At 36.4% G+C, this 24,292-nt stretch overlaps 1 protein-coding gene across 1 annotated transcript in view; it reads left to right on the plus strand.

The window, feature by feature from the left end:
* The first annotated feature begins 84 nt into the window (after positions 1–84).
* The window catches only part of shg (DE-cadherin), a 150,723-nt gene continuing 126,515 nt past the window's right edge, over positions 85–24,292 (plus strand). The window contains 1 exon segment of the mRNA XM_029309303.2: positions 85–560. Within this exon segment, the coding sequence (XP_029165136.2) occupies positions 479–560 (82 nt within the window). The 5' untranslated portion in view covers positions 85–478.

Consider the following 24,292-nt stretch of genomic DNA (forward strand, 5'->3'; position numbering starts at 1 on the left):
CGGGGCGGGAGAGGGGAGGAGACGGACCGGAGCGGGTGGGGATACGCGCGGCGAGGCACAGTGTTGCACGGGAGGGCGGAGAGGGAGTATCGCGTAGCGAGCGAGTGGGAGGCGAGCCGAGCCGAGCGCGTTTCCGTAGCTGGCTTCAGTCGGTTAGGCGCGTTGGCACGGCGTCGTTCTTCTCTCGGCGCGCTCGGTATAAACTCGGTTTCTCCTCGCCGAGGACGACGTTCGCGAGTTGAACAGGATTAACAAGTGCGAGTACACAGTGTGATTTAAGTTCGACTTGGTTTTTCGCTTCAAGTGCGGGACAACGCGACATGAGAAACGCGTGTGCAGGTGGTGTACAGTGAAACCGTTGAAACTGATTGCGCGACGAGAGAGAGAGAGAGAAGGTAACGTCCTCGAAGATATCTCTCTCTCTCGAGGATTCTTCGGAGGAAAACGAACGAAGAGGAGAGAAAGACTCGTCGACGAGATGACGGGAAGATGTATCGCGCGATCCTGCGGGACGAGGCTGCTACCTGCCCTCGTCGTCCTGTTCTTCTGCGGAACTTTCGGTGAGTGAAGTATATCTTTCTTGTAAGGTTATGCGCGTTCGTTACAAGACCCCGTCTTTTCCGTGTGTCTTATCCGTGTTTAAATCCGTGTTTACCGCGCATGCGCGAGCGCGACGCGCCTGCGTGTATGTGTGTATATCGGAGTTCGTTTGAGCGAAGGTAGGGGAGGTAAAAGGAGAGGGATCGTTCTCACAGCGGGGCCTTAAGGCCGGGAACTTATTTACGAACCGCCGCGATTCGTCGAAACGAAGCTACGCATTTCTGCGTGCTTCGCCTTGCGGTCGTGCTCTCTTCGTCTTAGTCCGACATTATTTCGTTCGGCGAAGACGAAGGAAAGGTATATAAAATGTATTATGAGAGAAGAGAAAGAGCGGTGCTAACCGCGTGCTCTCGTCCCTTTCGTGAGAACACGACGCGAATAACGGATGGACGCCATGGACGCTGCTGAATCTTGCCGAACGAAGCGTCATCTCCGGTGTTGTTCCGTTTATTTTCGTGAACGCGATGGGAAACGCGTCGAACGATAAATAATGGCGATTTTAATAAACGAAAGAATTCCAGAGTTCGGCTGGATTAATTAATTGACATTTTTTTTTCATATTTATAACACGGATATTTTTTCAATGTCTGTAGATAGTTGGCGTGACTTTTGCAATTTTTTATTATATTACAATCGGACAGTGCGAAAATGGAATAAGCTTTTATAGGATAATGTAATAAAATTTAATTATATGGATGGAATATTATTTCAAAATATTTTTAGGTAATTTGAAACGTAAAGTCTCGTTGTCAAAAATAATATTATTACGTGGATAATTAATTTTTATTTCGATTTTGCAATTTGGCTTCATTTATCGTTCTTATTGTTATATTTAATTCAGCTCCCTATTTCTCCACTTGGAACCTACGTGATTTAATTTATTTAATAATATATCTCTCTTTCTTTTATGTGTTTATGTATTTTTAAGAATATACATATTGAAATTAAAGAAAGTGACTAAATTTGGAAATATTTATTTCAATACTGCTTAATAAATCATTTATTTGGAACAAATAAATATTTATTTGTTTTAAAAAGGATTTTCTTATAAATATTTTTTACACCGAATCAGTATTATTAATTTTCAAATAAATGATTTATTTGACATTATTGAAATAAATACTTATTCGAATTCAATATATTGTATGTATATATAGAGAGAAAGAGAGATCAGACTGAACATTTTTAAAGTTAAATGATTTTTAAAGACTCGATTAAAATTAATTGACGTAAATTCCGTAAGGATGTTATCTTTTCTTTGTAAAATTTCATTACATTGACCATCAATTATTAGCATCCTATATTTTCGTACGGTAATCGATAGCAATAGCTGCAAACTTGCACGTACGGTTAATGACTCTTTGCAATGCTTATGTAATCGTATATACGATGCCGCCGGGTTAACCCAGTTATTTTCTCAATATATATATATATATATATATATGTATATATATACAATATACAGAGATTTAAAATAGTCTCTAATGATAATAAATTTCATTTAACCGTTATATTAACCACCGTTCCACGTTTTACGTTCGTTTCTGATTTTGGTTTGAATTGCTTCACAATTTTATTAATCAAGATGCGCGACTCACGTCTTTTAAACGACGTGCTCGCGGGGGAGGAGAGCAGAGAAGTAGGAAAATTGCTAGAAAAATCAAGTCTTGTTAGGATGCAAGCTAGATAAAAAGTTTCCGTGAAAAAAAGAGTTGCTCGCCAGGCGATTTGCTCTAAAAGAAGATGCACTCGAGCGAATAACGTTGTTTCGGCCGCACGTGACGCTAGAAAAATGTAGGTTTTGCGAAAAATTTTCTTGTCACGATTTCGAAAATCGATCGATGAACGTCAGACGTCAATTCCTAATTTTGCTCCTGCGGATAGTTTTTTTTTTTTTTTTATTATTAGTATTGTTTAATCTGTTTGTTTACCTTGGGGAGGAAAAATGACTCGTATGCATATACTGCTTTTTGATGAAGTATCAATGAATACAATGCACTATGTATATGTATAAATAAACAAAAGGCAATTATAACTATTTGTGAATCGCATAAAATCATAAATTTTTACAAAGATATTTGATCAGAAATTCGATATCTTCCACAGATATCGGATCTTCCAAAAACATTTTCAAATCACAAGCTCTTTCCAAATATCAAGCATGGGAATTGGAATTGTTTTTTTTTTACTAATGTTTTATATTGCAAATAAAACTCTTTTGTTATCTAAACATAGAAACATATAGTTTCCGCACACTTTTTATTATTTTTTTAATGTAATTCGTTGTCGTTTATAGAATATCGCATGTTTATAATTGAAGTATTATATGCATGTTTTTGATTCCGGACTACACATGCTCTCATAACAAAGGACTGCGAAACTAAAATAAAACATGAAATTTTATTTGGAAATCAATTTAGATATTGCAGAGAGTTAACCTGAGGCTTCTCCAAAAATTGTTTTCAACTGGAAAATGTGTGATTTACAAACAAAATCTCAAAATTTTATGTAGATTTAGGCAAAAGGACGGGATAAGCTCGGAATATTTCAAAGACTCTCTTTCATACGTCTCATAAAATTAAATGAGAATCCATTGATAGACTTGATAAAAAAAAAAATCGATGGAGAACGAAGGGAGAAAGAGAGCGAATTGGGATGAAATTGATTCACAGTCGCCGTTTGTTTACCTGCAACGAGCACAAAAGGGATTATATACACAGAGAGGGTTCTCTCGAGACGCCCTCTCAATGTCTCCCTCTTTCTCTCTCCCTCCTTCTCTTTCTCTCTTCATCTAACGAGATGGTTTACCGCAGTATTAGGTGACGCGATACGCGACTTATCGTGGCGCGAATCGTGAGGGGAAGCGAAGAATGGAGTTGTTCGGTTGTGGAGGTGTGTGTGTTGTCTTTCCTCGTTGAAATTCTCGCACGCGGAATTAGTTTAGCTGACACGCCTAATGCGATGTTTGCCTACGGAGCGTCGCATATTGATGCGAGAGTCGCGATAAACCCGCGGTGAATTACAACGCGATGTAAGATGTTCCTCCGACTTTCCTTCCCCGACTTGTCAACTAACGAACTGCGAAAGTCTGACGAAAATGTGCTCGAAGCTTAAATTCTTTCGCGAGAATTACAAATAATAATGGAGTTCTGATATGTGTCAACAACTTTTTAAAAATCGAGTGATTTGATATGTTTTGAAAAAAGAACATGTGCTCATTTATCTTTATACTTTAATTTTTCGTTTTTAATAATGACATATGTCATCCATGCGATCTCTATAATTAATATTTTATCTAATCACACTAGGATTTTGGTAACAAATATAAAAATAAATACATATTCGCTGAATCCATATAGCATTTTTTTCGAATATCGTGAAAAACATGTGTGAGAGTCGTTTTTAAAGCAATTTGTATACCGCGAATCAGCGAAAGATCTGTCAATCAATATATTTCTCTAGAAACACTTGTAATAACATCAGCGTTCAATAAAAAAAATGCTACGGGCGCGATTTCGACATCTTTATACATATACAGGGTGTTCTACAACGAGTGTAAAAAAATTTCGACAACCTGTTCGGGAGATAATTTTTAGTAAAAAATTATATGAATGTATGTCTTATTTCAATTAATTATAGACTCGATGATTATTTCAATTATTGTAGAGGAATGCTTGCATTTGAGTTCATATTTTAAATATTTTATATAACTCATATATTACATTTTCATTTTCCAATAAATAAGTGTTAATTTATAAATAGAATATATTGTATTTTTTAAAATTGTAACTAGATATTATAAACCTATTATTTATTACGGCGTTAATAAATCGATCTCTTGTATAGTCCTGATTAATTGAAATAGGATCTATGTTATAACATTTTTATATTTAAAATGACTTCTCGAACAAACTGTCGAAAAGCTTTTTACACTCGTTATAGATCACCCCGTATATACAGACGGGATTTGTATATAACAGAGTTGTGTGACTAATAACACAGTGACCGTTTCTGTTGGCTGCGTAATATCTTGAAATATATTCTTTCGCGTTCTTTCCCTTCTACATGAAAGTCGCTCAAATAATGTATGAAAGATATCGTGCTGCACGAAAAGAATGGAGAATTGCTTTCTAAAGATATTAAAAATTGCATCTTTAAAGCAGTTTTTAGTATTACGGAATGTTGAATACTAAATGTTGGTAAATTTTACGTCTTTCTTTACGTGAAAGCTTCATGGAATATCTTATTCCGTCTGAAGCACAATGAGGTAAAAGGTCGAAGGCCATACCGGAGACTCGCACGTAATCGGGGACGATCGAGGAAATAGCAACATATTATCGACCTCCCTCGTGTCGCGAAATTTTGGTGAATCGCAGCGATTTGGATCGTCACGAGCTTGTTGTATCTCAGCCGGGTGGTGGCTCAAAAATTTTGGCCGGGGCGATTGGCACAAAATTGGTAATTGGATAAAAGTTACGATGTGCCGGGTTGTAAAGGCCGGGATGAAATGGCCTTTCTTCCAGAGTCCGGAACTGCTGGAAAGCACCGTAAACGATTTTCGGAGTCTCGCTATATAGCGAGAAGAGTAACGACGAGGAAGGGAATCCACGAGGCCCCGAGTCTCTCTCTTGTGCTCTCTTTCTCTGTGTGTTGCGGTTTTATTATCTCCGTAGCTGCATTCGCGCCGTGGTAATCCTTGGAAGGTATTCTGGTTGTCTTTGTCTTCATATGCGTGACTTCGTGTTGCACGGTAGCATTTTCCTATGCCGGAAAATATAAAGCACGGTATGCAGGATTTTCTCGGATCATTTTTCATACGTGAAATCTTTGCATAATATGTAGTCGATATTTCTTCATTGAAAATATCGCGCAATGGGAGAGCATATTCGTCGAGAGGCGAGTTTTTCAACATTAAATATTTTTAATTCCTTTCCTATTGTGCAAATCTGTAAAATAAATTTAATTAGAAATTCAATTAGATGAAAAATATACAAATCTTATCACCTGAAGTTTTATTTTAAAAAATTTTTCCATTTTTTAAATAATTTTTACTAATCAAAAATCAAGATTAATTAAACGGAAGATTAATTTCGAAAATAGGAGACTGCGACACTCTGTATATCATACAATTTAACTTGCAATTTTCCGCGATAACGGTGCGTAACGCAGAGAAATGTATTAGAATAAACCGTAACATTGTGCATTTATATCGTAATATCGGACTGTAACATTCATGTCCGGAACAGAGAAGCTATCGGCTAGATCAATGGCGCTAAAATTGTTTCAGGCTGCTAGACGATTATGTCAATTGTTCTTATTTCGTCTTTATCGATTGAATTGAGAGTTCAATAAGCCGTCGTGTATTTTTCGTTACACGCTCGACAAATTATCCTTTTTTCGTGTCTATTATACTCGACAGGTGAATTCCAAGTGATACACGCGAAATCAAATTCGCTCTCTGCGAACGATCTATGTTTATTTGTCTATTTACATGCATGTGTGTATATGCGGGGTGTATAAAAAGTTTCCAGGCAGGGAAATATCTCGAAAAATGTAAGTTTTCTAAAAAAAAAAATATTTCCGATAAATATTGTCAGGAGGAATTTAAAATGTCTATATTTAGTAACCATATCAGTTGAATGATGGTGGCCGTTCAAAGTCAAACTGATATGATTAAATAAGATCTTTTTAAGGTCTACAAGTTTTGTTTAAAATATTTTTTATAATATTCACGTTTCTTGAGATATTTTGCTGTCCCGCGACTTTTTATTTTATACACCCTGTATAGGATCGATAGTACTTTTATTAATATTAATTGACACGAGATCTCTATCTGTGAACGTCTTCATTGAGCCAATCAGCATCGTTTTGTATTCGGCCCAAGAAGCTTATGACCATGGCTTCGTCTGTGGCGTGATCTTGAACACTGTCAGGTAGCTTTTTTTTGTATTTTTTCCTTGAAAATTCGAATTCTTTTTTGTGACCTCTGATTGTGAATTCTGATCGGAAGCGTGATGAAGAGTTTTTCTACAACAATATATTTATTCTACATTTCTTTACTCTGCTATGATACGCACATTGAAAATTTACTTTGGATTTAAAATAATTATTTAAAGAGCACTTGAAAGTAATGTATAAGATATAACTTTGAATCGATAAAAGCCATAAATTTTTATTCCCGTTTAAAAAAAGTAAAAATACACATATATGCATTTTTATTTTAGTTTATTTACTCTTTATTTACACTTTTCATATTGGAATAAGTAAAAATGTATGATATTGCAAAAAAGTAAGTTTATAAATACATGTATAAAACTACAAAAAATTGTACGTCAAATAGAAAATTATATATTTTTCGTTTGTATTATTTTTAAGATGGAGATATACTTATAACGATTTATATATACCTATTATCAAAAGAGTATGAAAATGTACACACAGCTCACTGTCCTTATTCGATTTCCTAACCGGTTTGGAGCTCGTATAAATGTCGGTATGCGAGAAAGATAGAGAGAGAAGTAAACAAGTGTACAATTCAGTGAGGATTATGCAAACATCGAGGAAACGCTCGGCCGATTTTAGAATTACGTTAGCCATAGTCGCCGAACGGAAGACCGGAAGTGGATAAAAGAGAGGAAGGAGAGAGAGAGTGGGATCGCGTACTTTTCGACCAATCTCACCGGTTGGCCTGGCCATATTTTAGGGTGCACCAAAGTCGCTTACTCCGTGCGAATCTCGGAATAACATAGAAGTCACGCGGTTGGAAGTTCGGGCTGACTTCGAAAATTGTGCCGCGCGTAGATTCTCTCGTGAAGATGGATTCGCGTGCCGAGAATGGTATTCATATCTGCGTCGCCTTTGTTCCGAAAAGTAATTCAAATTGCGACATGATTTATCATCGCGGTCAACTTGATGATGTATATAATTAAGTTATCTCGATTTCGATATCTTGTATATCTATAACTATATAAATATAATAAACAATTCAGAGAAGTAATCTAGTTTTTATTTTGCACGTATGTGTTTATGTTGTAATATTTTTTTTAATTATTTTTTTATTTATTTTATTTACCACCGTGATATACGTGTTTCATTTTAAATACTCGGATTGATGATGTATAATTAAGTTATATTGATTTCGATATCTCTCGTATCTGAATAAAAAATTAAGAGAAATCATCTATTTTTCATTTTGTCTGCGTAAATGGTTTTCTTTTATTTATTTATACCATTGCGTGTGATACGTGTTTCGTTTCATATATATATTATATATACACTATTCATCAGAGTTTGTATAACTCATCGCGCGTGACGTCAGTAATGAAGTCATCAGACCTGACACCGATTGAGAAATCATCACGTCGAATCAATGTCGACGCTTTTCGGCCGGAAAAGTCCGATTGCTTCTCTCACAGTCGCAGATTCGCGGAACCGCAGAATCCTTCCTTTGGACGACCATCGAGACGCGATGACAAGCGTTAAATTGCACCCTTTTCTCTCTCTCTCTCTCTCCGGTTAAGTACGTCCGCAGATTAGCGGCTTAAGATTCCTCGCAGGACTTCAGCGCGGATTTAATGCGCGGATATGCTGATTTAATTGGCCGTAGTCGAAAGGACGGACGGACAGATCGGGGAGAGAGAAGAGAGCTCTCGGGACTAAAATCCACGATTGTTCGCGAAATATTCTGCGAATTTAATGGGCTCCGTTTCCCGCGTGCCTCACGGCGATGAAACATCACAGCTGGTTAGTCACGTCTCGCGCTTGAATCATCGACGATTTCTCGATTCGAAGTAGTATAGAAACTATACGGCCAACTCTCTATAACATAAATCGACATCGCGGTCTCGTTCGCGCTTGATATATGTTCGCGGCGTGTGTGTATATTCGAAATATATAGTTAAGTAAAATCACCAAACGTCAGTTGGAAAATTTAATTAAGCGCTCGAACTATTATATGTATGTATATATCCATAGTATTCGCCGATCGGCTACGTTGTGTGTGATTTTGTACGGAGCACCTGCGTTATATTAACTTGTCTTTACATCGTGCGCGAGAATTGAGCTTCCTTATAGTTGTGTTTTTTCCCTTTTTTTCTTCTTTCTCTTCGCTACAGCGGATCTTTGTATTTATGTTTCTAGACGAACGTATTGTGGATTCAAGGTATCATCTGTGTATGTTTTTTTCATCCGGCTCATGTTTACACTTTGAAATACATGTCGAGCGTCTCATTTAAACGAAGGAACGAGATATTTGCATTGCATCGAATACGCGCAATATGTTATCTAAGCCTTGATCAACAAACAGAAAAAGGGCAATGATAAAGTAGTAAAAATGATTATTCGTGAATATTATGAGCGGTTTAAAAATGAGGAGGAAAAATTGGATATATAGATGAAAGTCGGGGAAGTGAATTGTCGTTTTTTTTTCACGGATCGAAATAATCGATCTGAATGCATTTTTTGTCTTGAAAATCTCGACCCGTCCGAGTCTTCCAAGACACTGGACGCGCGAAGAAATAGTGAGAGTAAGACGGGACAAAGGCAGGAAAGAGAGGGTCTCTGATCGTCGAAAGAGGGGTAGAAAGGGAGTCGAGAGGACAAAGAGCGCCTGGGGTCGCCGGCCGTTTGTTGTAGGTGCAGAGTGTGTAAGGTGCAGTGTTTCTCAACACGACCGGCCGAAACTCTCTCTCTTTCTCTCTTTTTATTTATCTATTTATTTGTTCATTCGCTTTATCTCCATTCCAAGTTAATAGGAAGTGTTTGCGCACACAGAGATAATTTTTTTTTAGAATTTACTCGGAAAATCATAGTAATTGTGGGACAATATGGCATTGGAAGAATTTTATGCACTGAAAAAAATTTTATTAAATTCGAATAATATTGATTTTATGTGAACAATGTTTATTTAACGTAAGAAAGTCTTTTTCAAAACAGATAAACATTTATTTGAAGCAAATAAATAATCTATTAGACAGTATTGAAATAAATATTTATTAATTTAATAATTTTTTTAGTGGAAGAATTTCTCTGATTAATATTTATCACAATAAAAATATTAATCAGAGAAACTTATAAAATTCTTCTATATGCACTATATATTGTCCCATGATTACCATGATTTTCGGGGTAAATTCTAAGAGAAAATTTTTTTTAATTAGAACATTAAGCATCGCGACACCTTTGATGTGTTTGGGACAAAAATATTTACAATAAGTTTATTTTTTGTTAGGATTTCGTTAGGAAAAAAATATTTACAAAAAGTTTGTTTTTCGTTAGGATGTTTTCTCTTGTGTAAATCAGAATCTCATTTCTTATGACACGATCAGAGAGAAAGAGAGAGAGAGTGAAAAGAAATTTAATTAATCAAAACTGGGATCTAACTATCGGTATTGTGATGTCGGTACAGCTGGTACGTAAAATTTTCTCTCTCTCTTTCTCTCTTTCTGAATACAATTTTCATTCGTTTCAAAGTAAACTCGAGAAATTATAGACTTCGCTATATATCGTTCTGAACTTTATACGTTCGTTTGCAAGTAAAAAAAAAAAACTGTGCGAGCCAACTGTCGACAGCGGCTTACAGCTGTGCGCGCAGCTTTTCATTAACGACGCTCAGGGTGGATGTATTTAATCTCGGCACGAACGCGCGTATGCAATGCTCTTTCTCTCCCTCTCGTGTAAAAATCGTCTCTTGCAAAACATTCGTAAATGGAGCTGTACCTTTAACTTTTCGCGTGCGCGCACCACCGAGAGTGGCTTAAATACTCGTCCTCGGAGAACTCAACGCTTTGCACATGACATCGCGGGATTGTGAAATTAATGCCGTGCATTATGACACACATAAAACGTTTTCGTTTTCTCTGGAGTTTCTATAATTACAGCCTGGAGACGCGATCGCGTTAATTTTTCACTCTGTCTGAGAACAATTTCGATCGGAGATTATAAATAACACAAATTTTTGCGACACGAGTATATCTGATACCGTTAATTCTTTTTATCGAAAAAAAAATTTGTTTTATTTCAAAAAAATTCTTTTTTATTATCGCGTTTGAAATAGATGTGTCTATGCTCGCTGTCGTACGTATATATTAATATCAAATTAAAAATCACATTAACCGATCTATTTTTACTCCGCCGTCGCTTTATCTGTAGCGATACTTCGGTACGTTAACGCTAAAAATAGCTTTCGTCCGTAAAATCGGATTTAATCTGGCCTTTTTAGAATAATCGTTTATGGAGCGTGCGGTAATTCTATTAGTTAAATTTAGAATCGGGCGACTAAGTTTAGCGTTATAATGCGTGTCAAGTATACGGGAGTTTTTTTTTGTATGGAATACAAAAGCCTTGTCCCGAGCTTTGAGAAACGCTGTTGCGGAACGTAGAGTTGCAGCGAATAGACTTCTCGACCGCAGGGCTGCCTCGAGTCGTTGCGAGGCCCCATGGGCGATTGTGTGTCTATCCTCATAGTCGTTTCCGAGTCAAAGTTCCGGAACTTTTCGTGGACGAGCGTAAACGGCGCGTCGTTCTTGATTCGAGATTCCGTGTAATCTCGCGAGATAAATGAAATATCGATAGCGTATTGATAGGATATGACGTGGAAGGGCTGCACATTATCGGATTCGATATCATTTATCGGTGTATACATATAAAATGTACATGGTGTGTAAAAAGTCGGGAATAATAAAATATCTAGAGAAATGTAAGTTTTTAAAAAGTTTGAAATAAAAGTTGTATGGATTAAAAAGATTTATTTAGTGGCCTTATTCGGTCTGACCTTGAATGACGCCGTCAAGGTTAGAACAAGGCCACTTTGAATTTTTTTAATAGAATTAGATTACATTTTTATATACATCGATTCCTTACAATATTCGGCATCAAAGGTTACTATCTATATATATCTAATGTATATTACGTGCGTAATATATGTATATATATATATATATATATATATATATATATATGTATATGTATATGTATATATATATAGGTATATATATATACACAATATATGTATATTTAAATATTTATATATACCATTTCTCTGACCTCGTGTAACAGAAATTAAAAATTGTTTCGCTCAACGATCCCGTATCGATCTCGCGCTCGAAATACTTGCGAAATATTCGCGCAGATACGTGACCGACCGATATTCGCGATAAATATGCCTTTCGGAGGGCAAATACGAGGAACTTTACCCCGGGACGTAACGCTCGATGAGGAAGAAAAAATAGCATCCGTCAAATTTTATATACACGGGCGAAAGTTTACGAGATGCGCGAAGGGGCTCGAGATATCCGTAATGGAATTTACCTACTTACGAGGCGGAGAAACGTTATAGGAGCGTGCGAATGATTTATAAGTCGGGGCTTTTTCACTATGTGTCTCGAGGAAATGCGCATGTTACTTTCCTCGGGGTCGTTAAGATTATTTTTTTTTTTACCGGGAAGATAGATCGCGCTATCTCTTTCAATTACAGCGAGTTTAGTCCTTTTCGGGGTGACCCGACAGCCAATTCGCGGTCGAGGAACACAAAGTACAGTCGGGGGATGAAAACTTGGCACAGAAGAAGCAGGAGAAAAAAACGAGGAGGACCGGATTTTTTTCTTCGTGCTCTGTATACCGTGGTTTATTTCGGCGGGAATTGTGGCGGGAACCACCTGCACGCAAAGAGACTGAAAATGGACTAAACAAGCTTGGCAAGTTTTTCGCGCAGTTGGTTCCGAGCAAACACGAAGGAAACGGTGGAAAAAAAGAGAAGGCTCGATTGTCGAGATTTTAGTTGGAAGGGCTTGGGGAGTATATTTATTTAGCTTCTTTTTTCTGTCCATTCTATCGTGTCTTTTTACATCCGTTGGTCTCTCTTTCTTCTTTTCTTACCCTGAATGTCACCACGACGCCCCCCAAGGCTTTCGAAATATTCCTTAATAGAGGAAAATCGGTGGAACCACGACGGGGAGTTTTTCTGGAATGAATTCAACCTGCATCGTACGGCATACTTTTGGGATTTTATATAGAATGAAACAGTAACGTAGTTGGACATCTCGAGATTCCTTCTCTTCCTTTTTTACTTGTAATTTAATTACCTTAATTTAACAGAAAATAGAATATTTAACATATATTTCGCTTCTTTCCTCGCAAAAAGAAATATATGAATAATTTGTACTGTCATTTTATTTGAAATTTTACTATTTTTGTTGCGATTAAATATACATATAATTGAGTAGTATTCATTTATTTCAAAAAACTGTTACATTTACAATTTATGAACCATGTTAATTCTGTAAAAAAATGGCTTTATGTTACGTAGTATCAATCGATACTTGGTCAACCTGTTTTTTTAGATATCCGATTACGGTCGCTATTGTTAAAGATGTTTCGCATACCACAAATACCGAAGGCGTTACATTTCATCGGGGCGTTTAATGAAGTGTAACGCATAAGTATATATGTATGTAACGAAGAGAGAGAGAGAGAATTTGTTAATGTCCGGATGAATCGCATTCTCATTCCAAACATACCGTGTGTACGTGTGTCTGTAGTGTTTATGATAAAATTAGTGCGTAAAACACGTTCATTTTATAGAGTGCAAATATCCGTAATACGATAACCAAAGCGGAATATAATAACGCGAGAAAAGCGTAACTGAAACTTGGCGTTTATGTCGAGTTAGCGATTAACTACGTACTCGGTGCACCGCGTCTAGTTTATTCAGTTAAGCGCAGTTGATCCCGTCGCCGTGAAAATTTACAGCAAACGAACCGGCAATCACCGCGTATTTTAATGTCACCACGGATTGTATTACACTTTTTCCCCGTCTCTCTCTCGCTCTATAGTTTATCGATATATTTCTGGAAAAATTAACCGGGATAATGTTAACATCAAAAGTGGAAGAGAGGAAGCATTTATCGCCTCCCCCATCTTTCCATACTTCCTCTTCTCAAATCGGTGTCCGAAAGATTTCTTCCAGGGAGGGACATATAAAAATTTTTTTTTCTTATTATTCTTTCTTAATTTTTTAAATTCAATTTTAATATTTTTATATTAAATAAAATTGCAAATAAATTCCAGTATTTATTTGCAAGGAGAGCAAATTATTAGTAAAAAATTAATTTGCTCTTTTTGCGAATAAACACTGGAATTTATTTGCAGTTTTATTTAATATAAAAATATTGAAATCGAATTAAAAAAATGAAGAAAGTATAATAATAAGAAAGAAAAATAATTGTTTGATCGTGCTCCTCCTTGGAAGAAATCCTGCGGACAACCACGAGAGGGAGTATATCCTCGAAGCGCGCGCAAATGATAAATTGATGGAGAAGGGATAATTTTGGCGCCAGCGACATTAGGAGCCTTCGGTCTCTGACGCGGCAGTAATTCATGTCGCGACCATTATCGTCGAATCCGTTCTAATTGGCTGGATTTAGCGGTCGCGCCGTGGAGTTTAGAAACCCGGCGACCGTTCGTCAGGAATGACTGCTCGAAAGCGATGTTGACGTCCGTTCGATTGCGGGCGAAATACATTTGCATTCGAAAATCGTCATCGCCCACCGCTGACTGTCAGTCGTTCGTGATGAACGGAGCTCGTGACAGAGGTGAATGATTTGCATGCAGATTTTCTGAGCACGCGTTCGAAACTCTGCCTTGCAATATTATTAGGTCTGTTTTTCAATATATATATCGGCTCGAATTTATATTCCTTTCCCTTCTTCGATATTCGATTTTATCACTTGACTATAAAAATAAATATATAATTAAACTATATACGTTGGAAAATAAGATTTCGGTATAAGAAATGAAATTTTAATCGCGAAAGAGAGTAACGTAGCGTGACATAGTAATTTTTATAACACGACTAATAATTTTAATCGCAAAAGAAAAGTTACATGAAACGTAACTGGAGCGCAAAATCGATTTTTCTTCGAGTCTTTCAGACGAATGAGAGATATCGAATATTACGTACTTGACAATATATGGAACGATAATGCATTTAATCATTTATAATATGCATCCTTACGATAGTTTTACGATTCCGGCATATCCGATAGTGCTCAATATAAATTCGTTATCAGCGCGGAATAGAGAATCGATACTTTAACGCTCATCGTTAGTCTTCATTAGCGTTCCTATGAGGCCGGAGACGATAGGATCGTGTTTTCTATGCAAAAACGCGAAATTGGCTCGTTTGTCGACGGACTAAGAAGCTATGAACGAGCAAAGGATTTATGTTATGAAATGTTAGGTGTTAATTTTTTCCCTTCCTCTATGAAAATCCTTATATGTACAATTTTAATTTCTAAATCGACACTTTTGGAGAGTACTTAATTAGAAACATGTAATGTTTTTTGGCATATTTTTATGTATATACATATATATATATATATATGTATATTTTAAATTTAATTCGACACGACATGATGGAAAAAATAGCGAAAAAGAAGCTTACCACGTTGTATACGATGACCCGAATAATGGTAGAGATGTCCAAAGAACGATCATTTGTTTTCATTCATCGCAATAAAATCATAAACGATACAGCATACGATACATAATGTGCATTTGCTGGAGGAACAGATACCGGGTTGAGATAAAAAGCAACGATAGCAATAAAATGTAGTGTAAATTTTCACTCCAAACAGTCCCAGATATAGTCGTGCGAGAGCAAGTTTTGCCGTTTGCCGCAAATGCGAATTTATAGAGAACGCGAGGATATGTATCGTTATCGTTTGCTTATTGTTAGTTATTATAGTTGCGAGTCCGGAAATTTTATCGTTCCTTTTCTATCGTTTCCTCGCATTTTCGCATTTCCTATTCTTTTTATTTATACGTCGAGATAACTCAAACGACAGGAACAGAAAATTACCTTAACTGCCGTTACGTGAGATCTTTGGTGACGATAATCGGAGGAGAAAAAAATTGTAAATTGCTGCAAATGAGACAGTCGCTCAAATGCAAATTTCGGCTTGCTAATCGTGGGCCATTTTTTTACATAACGTTTTTTCCCGCTTTTTTTCGCCGTAACGATTTAATTTCTCTCTCTCTCTCTCGCACAGAATCATAATTAATTGGAATATTGCATTTTTCCTAGTGGTAGACTGACAATATTATCGTCCCATGTACGTACCTGTATATTCGACGTATTCCGGCTCCGTATAGCTCTCACTTTTTTACGTCTTGAAATTGAAACAGCGAGATTTCAGTGGAATTTTCACGGAAAGTTTGCTTGTATCAACATCGGCTGCATGCAATATGCACTCTTGCATTCGCAGTTCTAATTACCTTTGGCTACTGCGAGATGCGAGAAAGAGAGAACGAGAGAGAGAGAGAGGGAGAGAAGCGAAATTGCCTTTGCAGACTCTAGTCTCTGCCAGTGAGTTGAATTAGCGACTTATGGTGTACGTCATATGCCACGTTTAATTTACCGTTATTCGCCGTTGATGTCGACGCTCTCAGAAATTCGAGATGGTAAATAATTTTTCAATCACGAACGTTTTAATTACAAGATGCACTCGGAATATTTTGCTATATTTGTACGAACGCGGGCCTTGTTTGTGCAGGGAATGTTGGTCGTTGTTCTTTAAATGGAAGGAAAGAAAAAACGAATGGAAACTGGAACTTGTTGAAGGAGAGAAATTGTGCGCAAACTTTTGTTCTCTTTTGCATTTTATGATAATCAAAGGAACTCTCTCTCTCTCTTTCTCTCTCTCTCTCTCTCTCTCTCCCTCTCCATCTCTCTTCAAGGATGTACCAGAAAATGAAAATTCTCAAGAATTCAATAGTAAAAGATTCACCTTCACGTTCATTACGTTTATATTCATTGTGACATTCATTATAACGTCAACTATATACACTTTGTCTCTTTTTCCCTCTTTTCTCTCTCTGTTTTGCATATTAATTCCATTCGACAAATTACCCCTCAGAATAATATTGTCGATATCAATTGCGTGGAATAAATCTATAATAAGACACAGTCTTTTTATTATTCGATAAAACGAATCTGCTAAATATCGTTATTATCGTCCCAAGTATCGCACTTATTTATTATACACAGTGGAAAAACTTGTGTTAAATTTAATAGATATCATACCTATGTTTCGAACATATGTCCACAGAAATTTGTCGTGTTAATTTAACACAATAGATATGTTAAATGGAGACAAATATACTGAGTTAATATTTTAACACAAAATAACATAGTTTTAATGTAAAAAATTAATTGAACATATGTTAATTTTAGATTTCATTATCCCCACTTATATTGTAAAATTAATAATCAACATTTGTTTCTGCAAATTTTAACAGATAAATTTTGTCACTAATAAAATAGGACATATTTAATGCGTAAAATTAAAAATGGATGCATCTTGTGTTATTTTTACATCTGTTTTCAGTTTTTTAAATAAACTTTAACGTTTAAGTTCAATTAATATAATAGTAATACGTTAAATCAACATATGAATGTGTTAAATATTTAACATAAAACTTTAAACACATATTTTCCTACTGTGTATCAAAGATTGATCAAAGTTTCTAATTTGCAAATTCCACTCCGATACGGAAAGATGTTTTGCTTTGCGCGCCGACAGAGATTTTCGCGTGGATCCTTATTACTGTGTAAGGATTGTGTAAGTGGTACTGTGAGAAAACGCTTATGACGCTTAATGTATCGGGATACCGGAAACGTGGCGATACCGTTTCCGCGCGACGACGTTCTTGCTATTGCACATCGCATCGCGTTTCCGTTCGACTAATTCTAAATAGAGGTCGCGGCACATGACGCAACCAGGTAGACAAGATCGTTGTGAGAGATAAATATCCGGCGCGTTCCTTGCGCGCGGATCCATCTCTATATATTTTCCACTCTTTTTTTCATATTTCGCCCCTTATTTCCCCGATATGCGCGGAAATCGATTTGCGAGAAAAAAAGCACATGAAATCGGCTCGTTTCGCACTTCACTAACGACGTGTGCTTTGCTCTCGCGTTATTCACGTTTTACACCTTATTGCCTTAGGAAATGACTTTCGCATTCATGTAGGTGTAACGCTTCCTCTGCGCTTTTTTTTCGAGAACAATGTTCGTAAATTTAAGCCATTAATTTGCGTTATTTTTGTTCATTTTTCGTTCATTAATTCTATAATATTTCAACAATCTCGCAGTATTGAATAAAATCGGATATATACCTATACATATACATATTTATATATAAGTTTTAGCGTGAATAAACTCTGACGCGATTCATAATCGCATATCGTGCAGCGATTATAACACGAAATCGGCATAAAAAAAAAAGAGAAACATTTTTTTCACTCATGTTGCGTCCCAATGGAATATCAACGATTATATTTAATCGCAACATCTGCTATCCGCAGTAAACTTTGCATGTACACTTATGAAGATACTGCTTGCGCGGCAAACTCGGTCCATAACGTGTGATAAAAAGACGAGAGAAAAAGGAGACATAATATATGTATATACATATATATTGCACACTGTCGTCGACGAGAGTAATAAAGAGATGTAAAGAGGTCAATTTTGTACTCTCTCGACGATCAACGTCGATGAATTTCTTGCGGAAAGTTCAAGTAAAGTAATAGTCGAACATCAAGAAAGAGAGAAGGAACCTTTATATTTTGTAACAAGCGCGTCGACTTCTCCTTCTCTCTCTCTCTCTCTCAGCCCCTTGAAATTTAAGAACAGATCTTGAGTGGGCTTTATTTTCACCACGCTCGGCCGCCCTTGCATGCCCGCTTTCGATCGGTATTAAGTTTCTAACCTGTGAAAGTGGGAGAGAGAGAGAGAAGAAATACAACCTGCAGCTAAGATTCGATGATCGGAACGTGAAAAGGTGCTCGATAAAAAAGTTCACTTAAATTCCTCGCTATACATTAAATTACAAAGACGAGTAAAACGGAGGAAAAACTATGTCGAAATAATCTGAAGCATCGTGGTAGTCTTTTCCTACCTGGAAGACAGAGAGAGTTTTAGTCTATTTAACGTGCACTTTAGATTAAGCCTTCTGTCAATGCAGAATTTTTCATCTTTTTGTCAATATGTACACAGAGAGAATTTTCTCTTATAGAATTTACCTTAAAATCATGGTAATCGTGGAACAATATGATACTGAAAAAATTGAGTATACTTAAGAGTTTCTTTGATTAATATTTATCATAATAAAAAATAGTATCTGCCACAATAAGATAAATATATTCGATTAATTTTACTGTGTACATTTATATTAATATTAATATTTTTACTTAATTTAATTATAAATTATATTAATATTTTTTATTGTGGTAAATAAAATGAAAGAAACTCTTATATAAAATTGTTCTAATATTATCCCATATTGTCCCACGATTACCATGATTTTCAGGGTAAATTCTAAGAGAAAATTCTTTCCGTGTAGGTATCAACTGCATATTTCCCAGACATTGCACTATGGCAATTTCTTCATGGCAGCTGCTTGGGCGGCGAACATTCCTTATATTTTAGGAAGTTTGCAGAATACAAAGACTCTTCGTATATATATATATTTCGTATATATATATATATATATTTTAGAGAAAAGTTTCGACACACTTTTAACATTTAAAGTCGCTTCGAATATATCCGGGTTATACTGTTGGCAGAAGGGTTAAGCTACTATTTACTAATGTGCATACAGAGATTAAGCAAGAGACGAGATCGAATCATGGAGATTATCGTATATGCGCCGGGTCGGGATCTTACGGCAATCTGTCAGAATTCTGCTTTTCGTGCGTTAATACTCGTTGGAGGAGCTTACTGCATTCGGCACAGAGAGACGGAAACGCGACATCGACATTATTAAAGCCCGAGCGGAGCCAGCAGCTGCTGCCTACCTACCTATCTACCTATCTCGGAGCCGTCTCTTCTTTCAGCATATATATCTGGTAGAGACTGTACGTAGACTAGACGCGCGGCGGATACTCTCCCGGAGTCATGAGAAAGAAAAACCGGATCTCTCTAAGTGCGCGCGCCACGCGATTCACCATGTCACGAAATACCCGTTTTTACACTTACGAACTTGGCGCGCGGCCGAGAGAAGGAAGAGAAGAGGAGCGGAAGATTTGCACGGGACTTTGTGCGAGAGATGGACGAGCAACATAAGTAACGCGTCGGAGAGGAGAAGCTTTTGCCCTCTTCTCTTTCTCTCGTCTCTTCACCACCTTCTTGTCTTCTCGGGGTGGCAAAGAATATAACTAGGAATTTAAAAGTTTGCGCGAGAGAAGGGAAGCACGTAGGCACGCGTGTTGGCCTTTTCTCCGGAGAGAGAGAGAGAGTGTAGGTTTTAAACGAAAACTCACGGCTGGGCTGTGGATGAGCTCGGCTCTAAAATCGAGAAACTCGTTACTCTCGTTACTTCACCTGCCAATCTTAAATCTCGCGAGTCCGCCGCCGTGCGCTTTTTCGGAATCTTCGCGGAAATTTTATCTTATCTCGCTCTCGAGTAGAAAACTTTCGCGATATCTACAGGTATTATGTTGCATGTGTATTGATTTTTGTTGCTAGGTTTTTTGCACGAACAGTTAAGACTGTAATAATTTTTTTATATCATCTTCTAATACTAAAAGTTTGAAGTTAAATTATCAAATTAATTAAATTTATGAATATATTTGATGTGTAAAGGTAAATATATTTTTTCATATTTTCTCCCACTGAACTTAAATTATTAAATTAATTAAATGGCTTATATATTTTGATATATATATACACACACACACATATATATATATATATAAAGAAATATATATTTTTTACATATTTGTCTTTTAACAAGAAAACTTTTTAAATCAAATTATTAAATTAATTAAATGGCTTATTTAAAAATAAAATGTATATTATGTTCCGCTTTTTAAGTATTACTTTTACAAAATATATAAAATATAATATTATGAAGAATTTAAGGAGAATGTAATATCTGAAATAATACGTTTTATAAATATAAGTCGAGTGTTGTGCATTTTTTTTCAATTTTACATTTGTCATAATATATATTATGATATTTGTATCTTTTAAAGCTATACAAGACACCGAGACATCCATTAGTATAATGTATAATTTCCAGACGCAAACAATTTTAATGACGCAGTATAAGTATATGCACTATGATGGTTAATTTGCGATTATATAAATCTTTTAATATCGTCGCAATAGGTATTTATATATCATTCGACGTCTATACAGGCGGCAAGAAGAGAGGTATGAAATATTTAAAAAATACAAGAATCTAGATACAACTGTTTAAAAATGCAAAATTTTCTCAAATCATATTTCATATACGTATATCGCTCTTTATATACACGCGTCGATAGCAAAATCGTACTTGACATCTCGTTTCCCTTAACGATTTATTCACCCCGGGAACATTGAATTTGACATTGCATTCGAGAGATGTATGAACTTGGAGCGAGTTTCATTAGGCGAATTTCGCAAATTACTTCCTCGAAAAGCGACAGGTGGATAAAACACACGTTATAGTCGCGTATCCCGGGAGCCGGAGACATCGTGCACAGATCCTCGCGTGTATATAGGATGACCTCTTATAATCAGAGTCGGAAAAACTGGTCCCGAAGAGCGGTGTAACTGGATTACATGGGTCGATTACCAGCTCGGTCGGGGAACGATCGACATCGGGTATGCGATTCCCTCGGGCGATGAGAGAGTTCCCCCTGATATATAATCTCTCGAATACTCCTCTCTAGCCGTCTTTGCGCGGATTTTCTCTGAACTGCCTCTTCCGCCGGTGAGAAATTCAGACGCGGCGTCTTTCGCGAGAGGAAGGAAATAGGCCTCGTAATCGTGACCTCATGAAGGGCGAATGGCGGTAGGGAAATGTAATTAATTATGCTCGGAAATGCTTAACGTCCGACACTGACACAAAAGCGTCGTAGACGGCGGCAGCATGGCTTTAATAAATATCTACATAAAGAAGGGATTATATGTTCTCTCTCTCCCGTTTTTCTTTTGAAATAATGAATGACAGAGCGATTATGTCAGCGAGACAATATTTTACACTATTTTCCAAGATGTATACAACAATTCAATTCGTCCTTGAGAAAAAAGGAGGAGGTAGAATCTTATATGCCGCTTCCTTCTGTTCCGTCCGACATCCTCGGCCACGAGAGCTCGTCTTCTCGTTTACGACGTTCGGTAATAGCGGCATTCCGCTCGTCGAGTAACGCGTGTGGCAATAAAAGGTCAGTGTGGAGAAGCGCGAGTCCACTCTCTCAAGCCATCGTATACCTACACGAATAAAAGTCACTCCGGTGGGAGGGAATGGTTAAGTGGGAATATAAGCTGACAGATCTACTCTTGGCGACGTTGCCAGAGAGCCTGGCATACCGCATGTATCTTTCTTTTGCACCGTTCGTTGACAACGGCGACTACACGCTACAATATGTGCACGTACACACAAACACACACATGTGCGCGTCCATTCGCACTCTGGCGTGGTTGAGCGTCATACTTTTCTGCCGCCAGTGTGCACTTGGGAAAAATACAGTTGCGCCGACATGAAAGAGAGAGGAAAAAAAGGGAGAGAGGGAGAATGCCCTAGAATCTGTGTTATCCGCGATTGCCGGCTTTCAATGGCGCCGCCGAGGCACAATTACAATTAATCGGATTACAAATCAAAGTAGAGATACCGCAGCGATACACAGGGGGATGTGATATGTTGTTCTGTAAATAAAAGTCGGAGCAGAGAAAGTTAGGAAATTACACACGGATGTTGATGCATATTAATGCATATATATTAAATTATAATGTATGTACAATTAATTACAATTAATTATAATATATAATATATTATAATTTTGATTTTAATGGCCGATTGATTAACTTTTCTAATTATGAAAATTGTAGATATATAATACATAACTGATTCGCGAAATTCGCGTATAATAAAGCTATGGATACTAGTAAGTAGAACTTTATTACTACTTTGTAGGATTTAAGCGTAGGTATCATGGCGCGGTATACATATATACATACACCTCGTATAAAGTAGACTCGGAAGAGGACGAAGAAACGACGAAGAAAGGAGCCGGTTGTACAAGCCGGTCGCGACTCGCTTGGGATACGATCTCTTCAGGGACGCGTTTACTCTCACATCGCGCGTGGCGCTATTTTATTATATACAGGACCATTTTAATGTCCCACCTTAAATATCTTAATTTTTCTTCTTACGAAAAACAATTTTTTTGTGCAAAATATTTTTTTGGAAAATTCTTGCGATTTAAAATGACCCGCCCTGTATACATTTATTTGCTTAAAGGAAACTTGCCCTTTTTTTCTTCCGTTTTAATTGCAAATGATTTGTGACTTTCTGACCGAGGGAGAGAGAGAGAGAGAGAGAGAGAAAGCGATTAGATCGCAAGCGCGGAAGCTCGCGAAGATGAAATACAGCTCCGTTTTTCGCAAACATTGCCGCGCGATTTTATTGCGATTATTATATACAGAGCCCTTTTAATGTCCCACCTGAAATATTTTAATTTTTCTTCTTACGAAAAAAAATTTTTTTTGTGCCAAATATTTTTTTGGCAAATTCTTGCGATTTGAAATGACCCGACCTGTGTACATTTCTGCTTAAGGGAAATTTGCCCTTTTTTTCCTTCCATTTTAATTGCAAACGATTTGTGACTTTCTGACTGAGGGAGAGAGAGAGAGAGAGAGCGATTAGATCGCAAGCGCGGAAGCTCGCGAAGATGAAATACAGCTCCGTTTTTCGCAAACATCGCGTAGATCTCGTAGATGTAAACGCTCGAGTTCCGCAGGCACGACAGCATTTTTACATTCATAAATTCAGTTGAGGATACGCCGCAGGAAACTTTTGTCACGCGCGCACGTTACAAGTGATTTATCGTCGATGGAAATCTTAATATTCGATACAGATGCGCCGCTATTTGCATGCCCGCGCGCATCGTGTGTTTTACATGTACCATCGGTATTGTAAATATAATATAGTCGCGCGTGCGGGAGGGTTTATATGTTGAAAATTAACGTCTTCATATAGAATTTTTGGCGCGCTATGGGAAAAGTTAATAAGGACATTTGAACGTAAAAGAGTTTATTTCAAACATTTTTCTCTGTATTGCTTGCATCTATAGTCTTTACAATATATCTGCTTATATCAATTAAGTAGAACACCCTGCATATATAATTATTGTTTATTTTAATTTCAAATGGATATATATATATATATTTCCATATTTATTTGAAATTATAATAAACAATAAATTTATAACTTTCATCGATGCAAATGAACCGATACAAATGGCGGAGTTGTAGTAAAAATTGTAAACAATTAATCTGTAGAATATAAATAAATTTCATTTGAAGAGCAATATTTTGAGATAAATTTTACTTAAAAAAATAATTATAATAATATTATTATAATTTGCGTTTTTGAATTATTGTTTTTAAATAAGTTTTTAATTGTTAAAAGAATATAATTTTTGCAAAAAAATTTCTTTCGACGTAAACTTTTATAAAATATGATGAACAGAAATCTCTAATTCTTATATAAATTATCTCAATAATTATAAATAATAAATACAATGTTGAAATATATTTTATATATGTCTCTGTATGCATATAACAATGTTATAAATATTTTTTTAATTTATATTAATATTTATTTTCAAGAAAACAAAATCTAGATTATCTTCATTATATTAA

The sequence above is a fragment of the Nylanderia fulva genome, unplaced genomic scaffold (genome assembly GCF_048542155.1).
Source record: "Nylanderia fulva isolate GAGA-0341 unplaced genomic scaffold, ASM4854215v1 Scaffold4, whole genome shotgun sequence".
Taxonomy (NCBI): Eukaryota; Metazoa; Arthropoda; class Insecta; order Hymenoptera; family Formicidae; genus Nylanderia; species Nylanderia fulva.